The 13,372-nt window shown below is 37.4% G+C and overlaps 2 protein-coding genes across 3 annotated transcripts in view; one reads left to right on the forward strand and one right to left on the reverse strand.

Moving 5' to 3' along the window:
• mad1l1 (mitotic arrest deficient 1 like 1) overlaps positions 1 to 8,956 on the reverse strand; it is a 56,128-nt gene extending 47,172 nt beyond the window's left edge. The window contains exons 1-9 of the mRNA XM_027006178.2: positions 8,901 to 8,956; positions 7,384 to 7,556; positions 5,247 to 5,387; positions 4,495 to 4,674; positions 4,262 to 4,386; positions 4,071 to 4,152; positions 3,790 to 3,920; positions 2,361 to 2,475; positions 671 to 732 (exon numbers count right to left, since the gene is read on the reverse strand). Of these exons, the coding sequence (XP_026861979.2) occupies positions 671 to 732; positions 2,361 to 2,475; positions 3,790 to 3,920; positions 4,071 to 4,152; positions 4,262 to 4,386; positions 4,495 to 4,674; positions 5,247 to 5,387; positions 7,384 to 7,530 (983 nt within the window). The 5' untranslated portion in view covers positions 7,531 to 7,556; positions 8,901 to 8,956. The remainder of the gene's footprint in view (positions 1 to 670; positions 733 to 2,360; positions 2,476 to 3,789; positions 3,921 to 4,070; positions 4,153 to 4,261; positions 4,387 to 4,494; positions 4,675 to 5,246; positions 5,388 to 7,383; positions 7,557 to 8,900) is intronic.
• A 581-nt stretch (positions 8,957 to 9,537) lies between these two features.
• pmm2 (phosphomannomutase 2) lies at positions 9,538 to 13,099 on the forward strand. Of its 2 annotated transcripts, none has more exons than XM_027006200.2 (8): positions 9,538 to 9,716; positions 10,149 to 10,260; positions 10,378 to 10,454; positions 10,589 to 10,680; positions 10,957 to 11,056; positions 11,366 to 11,441; positions 11,548 to 11,663; positions 11,758 to 13,099. In XM_027006200.2, the coding sequence occupies exons 1-8, from the start codon at positions 9,642 to 9,644 to the stop codon at positions 11,860 to 11,862; spliced, it is 753 nt and encodes a 250-aa protein (XP_026862001.1). In that variant the 5' UTR covers positions 9,538 to 9,641; the 3' UTR covers positions 11,863 to 13,099. The 2 variants fall into 2 exon arrangements, with proteins under 2 accessions (XP_026862001.1, XP_035390497.1); XM_035534604.1 differs by lacking the exon at positions 9,538 to 9,716 and adding an exon at positions 9,752 to 9,904.
• The last annotated feature ends 273 nt before the right edge of the window (positions 13,100 to 13,372 follow it).

The raw sequence follows: 13,372 nt of genomic DNA on the forward strand, positions 1-13,372 counted from the left end.
CGTGCGATGGTGGCATCTTACTACAGTACCACACTCGAATTCAGTAATGTCTTTAGAATGACCTATTCTTTCACAAATGTTTGTAAAGGCAGACTGATCTTTATACACTTGAAAGAAACACAAATTCTGTGATTAACAGGTGTGCCCTAATACTTTTGTCCATAAAATGTACTAACATTAAATAACGTGAACAAAAAAGTTTAAAAAGCTCAAATCCCAGGACTTTACACTGTGTATAAATACAGATAGCAAAAATGTACAAACTATGTACTCTATACATTCTACAATATCTTTCTATTCTAAAAGTCAGTGAAAAGACTGCATGTAAAAAAATAATGTCCAACACAGAGAAAACACAGCAAACACATACTAATGCATTTGATAACCTGTACCAAGTCAAATATGGATTTTTTATGTTTGCTAGAAATAAGATGACTCCAACATAAACAAAAAGCCAGGGTGTTGAAAGAACTCAACTACCACACCGAACACACTGGTAAACGCATATACAATAGACTCCTGCTTTAGGGGTGTAAAGGTGCAAACAAATAAAGAAATGTTTTTTTTTGACCATGATACCCTCTAGTGGTCATGTTTTGCCAACCTATGCAAGAAAGCCTGTAAATATTTCTCTACCAGACTCAATTGAAAAGAATATTTTGTTGCTTACCTTATGTTTAGACCTGGGGTCTGACCAATATTCTCCCAAGATTGCAGTTCCTGCTGTAATTTCTATGAAAATTGGGAGATTGGGGGGGGGGAGGAGATATCAGTGCTCAGTTATAGGCTAGAAGTTATAGGCTAGCTCTGTCAAAATGCTAATTATGCTAACCATTCAGTCTAGAATAAGCACTAGGAAAATGACTTTTTGCCAATTAGTGGCTATTAGCTTCCATTTGTTATTACCCATATTAACATGTTTCTTCAAGGTATTCCTTTAAAGAATATCTTGGCTTTAAGGCAAAAGAGCTGTGTTAATCATTTAAAATGGTATTGGCTAAGGTCTGCTATATAGAAAGGGTCCTCTAACATTACAATTATAAGAGTTTTGATGAATTACAGGTTTTACATGATCCAAACAAACAAAATTTTGGTCAGAATAATACAAAACAAACAGTCTTTAACCAAACACTAAGGATTCAACAATGTGTTTTAATCAATCGCAAGAGATATTACAATTGTAATATATAATCTGCAGACAGTATAAATTTTAGTAATGCTATAATTGGCTGGCCTCTAGCACAGCATTTTTCCTGCCACAGTTAATTTTAGGCAAACAACTTGTGCTTTTTATCCTGTCTACCTAAATGTTGGATTCAATGCGCCCAAATTTACATTTGCTACGGTAGACTGCCTGCCACCTCTGGTCATTTTCAACTTTCCATATTCTGCACAATAATGGGTCAACCCACATTTTTAAACTATAGGTATTCACAACCACTGGTAAAGGAATTCAAAATTGGCATACATTTTTGAATATTTTGAATGAAATTAAAACATTACCAATTTCTGCCGCAGTAAGACAACATTTTGATGTTACCTCACTTGGATGATGGCCGAGGCAAGTAACACAAAAAATACTTTAAAAAATTAATCTTGGATCTTAGAAGATCTTTGAAATATGCTGAGTTAACAAGTGTAGCTACACTGTTGCCTTACCAAACAGCTAACCAGCAGACCTACTTGGGGTTTCATGCCAACATTGGGCTGACTAGGTTATAGGTCATATTAGCAGGTTATAGGGCATAATCTGTCCATCATTGATAATGGTATAAACAAAAGGTCAAAGTACAAAAAAACTGGGGTAAAAAACTCAAAAGTGTTTGTTATAAGGGCTTCTCATATTCCCACTCATGCTAATCAAAAACTACCTCAGAAGCAAGAACCTTAAATATGAGTTTCCCCTCATGGAAGTTCACTGCTATCATGATTCCAATCTCAATCCATGAGCAACTTCCCTCAAACAGCTGATTTCACAGCATCAGTTTTATGATGTTGTGCTGATATTTTAGTACTCCCTATGGGGTGCTTACCAAATTTCATACTTACACAAATTCCTTCTCACTCCAAGTGCATAATTATAGGTAACCAAGTTCACTACAGGGCCAAACATTCTGAACATTTTTATTTATTTCAGGAATAAATAAATTGGGCTAAGATGTGGCAAAAAAAAAAATAGATTCAAGTTTAAACCTTTTTGTAAACACCTTTCTTGCAAATGTTAACAATGAAATCCTGCCGTAGCTATACAGTGTAAAGAAGATTATGACCTCAGCGTAACAAAAAACAAAAAAACAGTTGGTAAAATGTTGTGAACAGATGGCACCTGCACTTGCATGTGTGTTTACTCCTTATTTTACCTCTTTCTCCAGCTCCAGTTTCAGCTTCTCTTCTAGCACCTTCTCCATTCTCCCCAGCTTTCTCCTTAACCCCTCCGTCTCCTCTTTCAGCAGACTGTTGTTCTCCTGCGTCTCCCTGAACAAGGAAAAAAAGATGGGAATGAAGTTGCTGGCAAAATAAACAGTTATAAGGTGGTGGTTAAAGGTAAACTCAGACTAGACATGACTCAAATTTAAACCTTGAAAAAGTGTTTGGGGAAGAGGCAAATTGAAGACAAACAAGCGTGCGCTGCGCACACACATGCGCGAACAGGGCTCCTTGCAAAACAAGGGGCTGAAAAAATAAAGCCGAAAACGCAAACACAATTGTCCTGTGTCCCCATCAGTATCACTTCACAATGAAGTGACAGACACAGGCCTGTTATCTAGCCTGCTCCTTAGTAAAAGGGAGGCTCCAAGTACAGGCAGACACCATGTAGAATCAGTATTTGGTTAGAAATAAGCTCGACCTTGTTGGGTACAAGAAGGTGCATGAACCCAACAGACTCCTTAGACCGATCCAGAGGCTCCACTATATTAACCATCATATCTGACCATAAAGAAACTTTGCAGCCTAAGGAAGTTCTTAGAGCCAAGAATGGGCAACATGTGAAGTACATATCAGTCCTTGAGAAGAACACTTCTCCTGCATAGAATGTTTCCAATACCTACCCTTTGTATTGGTGTCAGATGATGTATTGTGTGGCAGATAGTCTGATCATGCTATTAGCACAAGTATATCTCCACCAACATGAAGATCTTCACACAACCACTAGCCAATGTATAATCAAGCACATGTTCTTCTGAACCTTTGCATATTATCTAGACCAATCATGTTAGCCCATAAATTCCATGTCTGGAAGAAGTAGCCCCTAAAAACTATAAAAGAAATTAGCAGCTCTTTCCACAGAACATCACAATAAACTTGTCTGACATGAGAAGAACCACACATTTCTCCACTGGCAATATAACCTAGCAGTCCCAACATCATATTGGCAGAAATATCTGCTGCAGTAGTAATTTTAAATGTATAAGGCATCATATTGGTAGTGATATCTTCTACACTAGTGATTATACTATATTAGAAATTTGAGCATAATAGCTTTAAATTAATATTAAGACAATTCTGAGCAACGGTATTTCAGTATGTTTTCCTCCCTCCCATTAAAAACAAGCAAACAATAAAAAACATGGTCTCAAAACAAAGACTAGGCTACAGGCCTAGGACTAACATAAGCCTATTGCTTGAGCCTGAGAACACAAGTAGTAAGTAAATATTTCAAAACATAAAAGCAGTTTTCTAGGATTGTAAGTTACGAAACAATTATTACATAATTTGGAGGTAATAATCTGCAAGCATGAATATGTTATGAGCAAAGCAGCACATATTGTTTAAAACTGGGACAGGTACTTGAGATACGAGTTCTCCTCCTGAAGACGTTTGAGCTCTCGCTCTAGCTCCGGCATCCTTGCCACCTCACTCTTCATATTCTTTACAATGATAGAGTCCTGCTCCTGGAGAGCCAGACGTCTCTTCAGTTCCTACAGACAGAGAAAGACAAAACACCCTAATGCATAACCACAAAGATATAGGAATTCTTTTAAAACACATCAAAACTGCACTTACTACTGACACATCAAATAAAAACTGACTTCAGTAATGTGACTGTTTTCAAAAAAGGTCATACTGACCTTTATCTTTAGGTCGCTGTCTGCGTTGGACATTTGAGATGATTGTAAATTCTGGTACTTTTGACTGACCTCCTGGTACTTCCTGTTGGGGTCAAATGTAACAAGAAATATGACAACATGAAGATGCAGTTATAACAAGATTTAATATGTGAGAATACACCCAGCAGACAGGTGATGGTCTTTATTCATACTTGCGCTGCATCTCTAGCTGTTCTTGAAAGGCCTGGTTCTCCAAGTTCTGTGTGGAGAATTTGGATTCCTGAATCTGTAGCTGCTGGTTTAGTGTTCGCAATTCACCCTTCAGTTCACTGATCATCTAGGACGGACAGACAGACAGACACACACACAGCAACAGAACTCGTAATGAGCTCATTATTAGTTAAAGGTCATTAGCACCTCCTCCTTTTCCACTCTCCCTGTATACCTGGTTGGCCTCTTCAAGCTTGTTGTCCTTGTCAGTGGCTTGCTTGTGGAATTCCTCAAGATTCTGCTTTAGGGCCTTGTTGTTTTCCATCTGTTCATTAAGAGTATGGGCTGCTTTCTCCTCGTTTTCCTCTAGACGCCTGATCTTTGACAGCAAGTCCTGGTTCCTGTCAACTTGCCTCTGTTTATTAAAAATAAATAAATAAAACACAGGAAAATGAACCACAATGTATGATTAATGAAAAAGGTTAACAAGGTCAATCCAAAATTTGGGCACTTACGATAAATTCAAAAACGCCACAATTAAACTACACACACACTGAAGCACAGAAACTTAAATATACACCATAGAAGTGTTCCATTTCAATCTCTTGTGCACACTTTACCTCAAATTTAGATCTGTGTGTGTTCAAACAATACAACATTGTACAGTCCTTGTCCATACAGGATTTGCAAGTTCATTTTAATTCATAATTTTCTTTTCAATCTAGCTCATACTTTGACCAAAGCAGCTCTTGATGCCTGACAGCCACCTTGAAGCAATATTAAGTGCACAAGGACACACCAGAAATAACCAACAGCTGATGTCAAAACCATGAACTCTTGATCCATTGTTCTCTGACCATGGCACTACCTCTAGAAAATTGCAAAGAGAACTGCAAAGTAGAGTGGGAAAGTTTCAGATATGGGAACTCTGTGACCCCTCACACCATTTAAAAAGAAAAAACCCACTTTGTAGGAAGTGCCATTCACCTGCAAGTCCCTGGAGCTGATGTGAGCCTCTTTCTCCAGCTCTATGCGTGCTCTTTTGTGACTGAGCTCCATCTGCTGCTTCTCCTGCGTGAGCTGTAGGAGACTGGTGTGGGAGCGGATTCGTTCTGCTGCCTCTTCCATCTGCAGGACACCAAATGATGACAACGCATGAGAGGGTCAGTGTCAAGGTCAAGTCATCAACATGCTGGGAGTCTTTTCACTTCAGGTGTTATACTGGTAATCTAAATATTATAAAGATTCTTTGGCTTTGAATGTCATCACAGTTTTAGAGTGGGGATTAGGGTTGGGCAATGTCTACTTAACTGGCATATGAAAATGTCGGGGGGGGGGGGATGTTAAGGTACTTTATACACTCAGGTTTTTATATACCTTTACAATTTTTTCAGTGATTATTAAATTAATCTATTACTAGTAATCAATTGAATCATTGCAATGGAAAAAATGACACTTTTGTAAAAATCTCTTTAAGATGCTATGACATTGTCATTCGTCCTCTATTAAAAAAAGCTTTTCCATCATTTATTAGGCTATATTCTTAAATTTAAATTCAGAAAAACCATTATCTCTGCTGCCACAAATTGATTTCAGTACTACACACAACAAAATAAAAGTAATAATATAAAGCATTATTGCAGATATTTCTAAATGTATGTGTGCATGAACTAAATCTAAATAAATCATTTTAATGTAAAAAAAATTAAAAACTAACTACACAAAAAATGGGAAACGGCTGATATGGTTTTTCATTTTCACTAAATATTCATTAGTTCTACAGCTCAAGCTGATCTCTGGGTAATTATTAAGTACAGAAATACAGTGAAGAATGAGGGATTTGCACTCCTGTAGCTCACCCGGTAAAGCAGAGTACGTCACTAATAACACCAAAGTCATGGGTTTGATTCTCAGCACACACACCTACTGTCATATTGATAAATATGCAAGTTTCTCTGAACCAAACACCATAAATGTAAATGGGTTGTGACTAGAGCTGCAGCAATAGAGTACTTGATTAATAAAATGATCTATCAGATAAGAAAAACTGTTGCTTAATTAAAAAGCAATAGTAAATATTTAAAATAAGAGATCTCTTAAAATGAGCAACTAATAGGATTCTAGTTCAGAAAAATTAACATTTTTATTGCTTAAACTACATACAATATCTGTCAAAACAAAACCTAACAGTGTATTTAAGTGTCATATTACATCTTGGCTTTAAAAAAATAAAAAATAAATAAATAAAAAAATAAAAAACATCTTCTGAAATGCAAGTAAACAAAAACTAATCAATTTCAAATTATTTTAAAATAGGTAAATAGGTATGATTTTTTCATGTGACCTTTTTATTTTTCATGATTTGTGCGGAACATCCATTTGTTAACAGAATCATTACACCAGCTTCTTCAAAATTATGTTTAGAGATGCTAAGTGATTGCTGGTATGAATGGAAAACAATAAAAACATTAAACACATGAAAAATATAAACCCGTTCAAACTAAGTAATTTACCATTTGCTTCTCCCGTTAACCTTTACGCTACACTAAGGGGGCCTCAACATTTGTGTGAAAGCTGAACGCTTTTGAAAACAATAGCTAGATTTCTCACAACACAGCAGTTTTACTTCCTCAATGTACGAAAGGTGGTTACATAGTCTATATTCATTCATTCAATTCAATAATTTATTCAAAATACAAAATGTAACAACTTACTCAAGTCCATTTACTATAATGCCTAATGCATAGACCAAAATATGTCAAATTTAATGTCTCTGTTCTGACTCTGGATTGTGTCTGTTTTTAAGTAAACATTCATCTGTAGTCTTCACTAGAACACACTCGACCTTACTGGTATGAAATGTACTGGATGTTGGGAGTTTAATCAACTGAATCCATTTTTGGCATGATTAATGCTTTGCACATATTTCACTCAAGGCACGATGGGGCGTAGGTATATCGTGGACAGTTATTTGGATTAAAAGAAGTTTCAAGAATGTGCATCAATTAATTTTAGTAAGTAAGTTACTCAACTTTCTCAAGGAATGATTTCAGCCCTATTGGCGACTAACCTACACTCTTTGGGTATACAGAAATCCAGTGAGGGCAGAGGAGTTGTGACTAACCTCCACTCTTTGGGTGTACAGCTTCTGAAGGTCACTTCTGCCATAAGCAGGCTCAGGCTCAAGCAAAGAGCGGTCTGGACGGGAGATTAAGCTCTTGAAAGATTTCAGTGTTGAAAAGATAGTGGTATCATCGTCCAGATCACCCATTTTGGCAACTTCTGAAAGCCTTTGTGCTGTAGAGGTGAGAAGCTTGATTAAAACACTTAACAAGCTTAAGCCAGTAATATTCTACTAGGTAAACTTCACAGATTGTGAGGCACCTTTGAAATCTCATCCATTTGCTCACTTGCACATGTGCTGAGAGTTAGAGAACTAAAATGAGGCCTATAGCTGCCTTCAGTAAGGTTAGCGTGATGACCCAAGTCCATCTTTTATACTGAATTCCCAGGTTTTTAAGCATATTTAAACATTCATTCTTTCATTCAAGTTTTTTGAAACAGGTGATTAGATTGTCTTCCTGGTTTGTGCATCAGCTCCTAAAATGAACCAAATGGATTGTATGCAGCAGTCTTAATATGTTTTGTGCAGCACAGCCTATTTATTTTACATTCTTAACTCCTAGGACGATTTAATCGTTTTTGCAAATTACCTGAGGGGACTAGTAGATTGGAAGAGAGAACCAGAGATAAACCACGAGCAGATGCAATGAAACTAAAATCCATCATCACTGAGCCTACCCGTGAGAGGTCAAAGAAACGTGCGTTTACTTGGATTAAATACCACAAAGCGCGTCATTTCGAGAAGTTTGGATCTATAGTTTTCTTGAGAGCTGACTGCTGGCAGTCTAACTCCAGTCCTATTGCCCATGAGAACTGTATAGCTCAGAGTCTAATTTTTACACACCCAAAACCACTTATAAAAATCGTCCAGGAAGTTCAATCACGACGGCTGCGATTTGACATCTATGGCTTGTTTAAATTAGCGTGGTCGTGTTCCCATACGCGATCATTTCGGAATTGGGAAATTTGGGAAACATGCACACAAACTTTGCTTAAGGGACTCGGAAGTCAGCGAAACAAACTTGTTCAAGACAAAAACAGGACACTGTTGGTTACCGCTATTAGAATCATGATGTCGACTAATTTCAGAGAGACAAACAAGACCGCTAACTAGTGGAGCTAGACTGGGCAATAGCTGTGGCTAGCTACGTTGATTAGAGCTAGCCATGTTCGAGACAAGTCTAAACATTTGTTCACTTCGGTTATCCTAACTGTTTCTAAAATACTCAGCTATCTTAGGAAACGTAAATACTTGCATTAATTAGCTAACGCCAACTAGCTAAGATAGATAACCTACCCAAGATGTTTATCGCCACCATACGAACGAATGTTATTTAAGTTAGCTAAGATAAGATAGCTAGCTACTAACGTACTCAGAAAATGTGTTCACTTTTTTGCTCAGTACTGTAACCAGCTATGTTCATAGACAGCTATTGTGAAAAGTAACCTGGTGTACACCTTTGCACCTTTTCGCCAAAATTATCAAAACGACAATAAACAAAAATTTGAAACACTTACAGTCCAACTTTGCGTGCCGAAGCGCCGACTTTTTCTTCTTCGCAGGTTGTATTTGTGCTTCAGTTATCGCTTCCGCCACCAACAGTTAAGGGGGTCTTTAAAAAACAATATTACAACGTGATTTAATTTACGAAAGATAGTAATCGAACAGAGGAAAAACAAATAGATTTTAAACAAAAAAAAGGAAAGCTATTAAGAATATTAAGGAAGTATATTAAGGAATTGCTGCTGGTTTAACAAAATCCAAACGTGGTAAAAATATATTAAAAGCATATTAGTAAAATAATTGTAGGATTTAAAATAACTTCAGGTAAAGACTCAACAATGAAGACTCCACGATTTCTCCAGAATTTGCGATCTTTTCATTACATGATTTTATGATATTTAATCTCAAACCAGGGTGCCTTGATGGACTTGTTTCTGTTTTCTATGCAGTTTCTGGATGGTATTCTTGACTTTTAAGAACGTTAAAATACCTAATCGGAAATTTGTGTTTGGAATAATTTTGTCAAAGGACGAAGGTATAATTAAAACATCCTCCCCTCGGCCTGCAGCATTACACTTCTCTAGTGAACATACCCCATCACAGCCCTTACGCTTCTCTAGTGAATACGTCCATTACTTCCGACAGCACACCTTTGATGACGTTGCATTTGGTGGACGTGTTGACTTCCTGTGTCTTGGTCTGTTTAATTCAAAATCTTATATCAACATAATTTATCTGTAAAGCAACGTTTTAAGATGACAAATTCAGATGCAGACACGACGACGCTTTGCCTGTTTGATGTTGACGGGACTTTAACAGCAGCTCGGCAAGTGAGTGAACGGGTGATTCCGGCTATAAGTATCCGGGGTTACTAGCAATAGCTAGTGTGTTGTTCGTTAGCTCGGTAACTAGCTAGGAAACTGGCTTAAAACCGAAACAATAATGTAAATTTTCGACTTCAATGCAGGAAATTTCGATTTTGTGTGCATATATTTTAAAAGTATTCGAGCTATTCAGGGTAAATTAATTGGCTAGCTAACTGGTTTCCGCCGGCTCACATTCACGAGAGTTTTGACGAGTGTAGGTTAGCTCACAACTCAGTTGCGGAAAAAGGGCAATAACTAAATCTGTAACTGCTCCGAGTATTTACAACTGTTTGTGCATATAGAAATGGAATTTATTAAGTGTGTGGCCCCTTGTTGTTGCTTCCTTTTTAAGGAAATGAATGCTATTCTTTCTCTTCGTTTGTGTGCGTGTTTTAGAGAGTGACCCCACGCATGCACAAGTTCTTGACCAAACTAAGACAACGGGTGAGAGTTGGAGTTGTTGGAGGGTCAGACTTGATCAAAATCAAAGAGCAGCTGGGTGATGATGGTGGGACATTAACAATTCTGAAGTGCTTTTCATAAAAACAAATTTCTTATTGTATTTATGTTCTGCTCTGTTTTTGTTGAGTGACGAATGGCGTTTAATTTCTTGCGTTCCTTATAGTAATTAATTGTGTGGATTATGTCTTCGCTGAGAACGGTCTGGTCGCCTACAGATTTGGGCAGCTACACTCTGTGCAGGTAAGAGTGATTGCTTATGGTCACTGTTCACTGCTGGGGTTCATCACACGGTCGTCTTGACAAATGTGATGTGTTTTTTCCATGTTAGGTTTTGCTTGTATGATAAGAGCTTACATTTCATTTCCATTAATCAGAGTATTCAAGCATACCTAGGGGAGGAGCTTTTACAGGATTTCATCAACTTCTGCTTAAATTACATGGCTAAGATTAAACTGCCCAAGAAAAGGTGAGCGAGATTTCCCTGTCTTGTAAGTATAACTTGTTTTCCAAAACTTGTTTGCGCTATTAAATATTTTACTATTATAAATACACATCGGCGTAACTTCACTATATGCCCAGTTTGACCATCTGTTCTATTAACCTGAGTATTTGCTGACTCCTGGTGGTCACTGAATATAACTCACTTAGTGCCAGAATTAGACGTGGTCGTATTGGGGAGCTCAAACTGACTTTTCCCTTCACTTTTTATTTTTCATAATGTCATTGATGTTCACATGCATAGGGGTACATTTATTGAGTTTCGGAATGGAATGCTCAACGTTTCTCCGATTGGCCGAAGCTGCAGCCAGCAAGAGCGAATTGAATTCTTTGAGCTTGACAAGGTAACATTTTGTTGTCTTGTACTGAGCAATCACAAAGGTCTATCTATCTATCTATCTATCTATCTATCTATCTATCTATCTATCTATCTATCTATCTATCTATCTATCTATCTATCTATCTATCTATCTATCTATCTATCTATCTATCTATCTATCTATACATCCATAATGCATGTTATGTTCCTTGTGAATTTTTGAATGTCGGTAAGATATTAAAACTTGTGTGTACATACTCTTAGATTTCAGTTGTACTGAGATTTTGATCCTGATGACCCCCCCCCCCCCAATCTCTCTGTCGGCCTCTTGTAGAAAGAAAAGATTCGCGAGCAGTTTGTGGCTGTTTTACGAGAAGAATTTGCTGGGAAAGGACTTGTTTTTTCCATCGGTGTGTGTGTGTGTTGTCTTTTGTATGTGTGTATCATTTAATTTTTGGCATATTCCAGGAAGCTAAAAGGAATGGGTGGGTGTGCGTTTGTTTGCTCATGCCATAGGAGGACAGATCAGCTTTGATGTATTTCCAGAAGGCTGGGATAAGCGATATTGTTTGGGTATCGTAGAGAAGGATTCATACCAAACCATCCACTTCTTTGGTGACAAAACCAAGCCAGTGAGTCTTAACAGTGAGACGCGATGCGTTAACCAAAAGCAACTGCCTATGCCGCCTTTCAGGTTTGACTGGGTCTCCCTTCTTGCTTCTTCAGGGAGGAAACGATTATGAGATCTATACAGACCCCCGGACGATCGGCCATGAGGTGGCGTCGCCAGATGACACGCAGCAGATTTGTGAGAAGCTCTTTTTCAGCTGAGTTTTCCTGTGTATAACCTCTAACTTCAGCATTCTCCTGCTGTATCAAGGAACTGTGATCTTTGAGGCTGTACTGTATTGAACACTCACTATGAGCCAAACTTGTCTCATTACTAAAGATGTCAGGAGCTGTAAGCAATTTCTGGGGGGGGGGGGGGTTATTTTTTATTTTTTAAACCTCTAATTAAGCAGTTAATCTACAAATAATATAAGGAAAATTTGGTTGTGAGGATCATTTCAACTCTAGTCTTTCAAGACTTAAATGGTTTCCTAATGAAGTCTTGTACATCCACATGTACTATAAATCAGGACTAGAGAAGAACCTTCCTTTTAACTTGTATGTTTGGATCACTACATTTAAAGGAAAAAATGAGTTGGAATAGCTGGGATGTTTAACAGGGGACTCATTTTGTGCAGCAAGGCAATCTTGGTTTGGTTGTATGTTCCTCGTCATGCTTCAAATCATCGCTCATCAAATGGTATCAAGGTTTCAGACAGGTCTCAGAAGAGGAGTCAGCATAGTGCTGCTGCAGTATTGAGTCCATGCATACTTTTTGTGTTTAAATCCATTGGCAGGACCCCTAGAACAATGGATCGGGCAGTATTGGGTGCTGTAAAAGGGAGGTGGCTGGGGTTATTTCCCTAACTGACAGAGCTGTGATAGCAAATACCATAAGTATGCATCTTAAACTTATAAATGGTTAGTTTGTCGCTGTGTAGGAATAAATTATGTTGTATGTTTGAAGGTATTAAAATGGTTTTACATATGCCTAAATTGTCTTAAAAGCTTAAATCATTTTAAGGTATATGATAAATGTAGAGTTGTGATGTGGGAAAATATGTTGAATGTCACTGTACAGTAAGCCACCAAAAGCCAGACTATTTTACTGTTATCCCCATAAGGTCCTGGTCAAGAATGGACACTCATTCATGCAGAATAATTAGACTTTTAAATTCTTTTTATATCCTTACTGTTTTATCAGCTTGGGGTTTTGGGGTTAGTTTCACAATTGGTTGTGGTGGATCAGGCTATTTTAGAGGATGAGGTGTAGATGATGTACGTAGGTGATGGGTATGTTTCAATCTTATGGAATAACTTATGGTATAGGTTGTTAAAGGGCTGGTCCTATGTACCTATTGATTTTATGCATATGTATGAATTAAAATTGTGTGCATTCATTACTCACAGCTGTGTCAGAACACTACAAAATAAGTCACTGATAAACATCTGAACCATTCATGTTGCATCAACTAGTTCTTGAATGTATTTTCCCAGAATGAGGTAATCTGAAGGAATCTCACACAATTTAATATCTGAATGTACTACATTGCCAGTCTGTTGAAAGATGTTTTGTAATAATCGGATCTTAAACATTGCATGCTGTCAAGTAAGCTCATGATTATACAAATCAATGCAACTTAATCCGTACTCTAATCATTGCTGAATGTACTGAGTTATGTTATGTCAATCACGTATATAGTAATCCTTTAATCCTGTCTAGTGCAAAGGA

Source organism: Electrophorus electricus, chromosome 16 (genome assembly GCF_013358815.1).
Source record: "Electrophorus electricus isolate fEleEle1 chromosome 16, fEleEle1.pri, whole genome shotgun sequence".
Taxonomy (NCBI): domain Eukaryota; kingdom Metazoa; phylum Chordata; class Actinopteri; order Gymnotiformes; family Gymnotidae; genus Electrophorus; species Electrophorus electricus.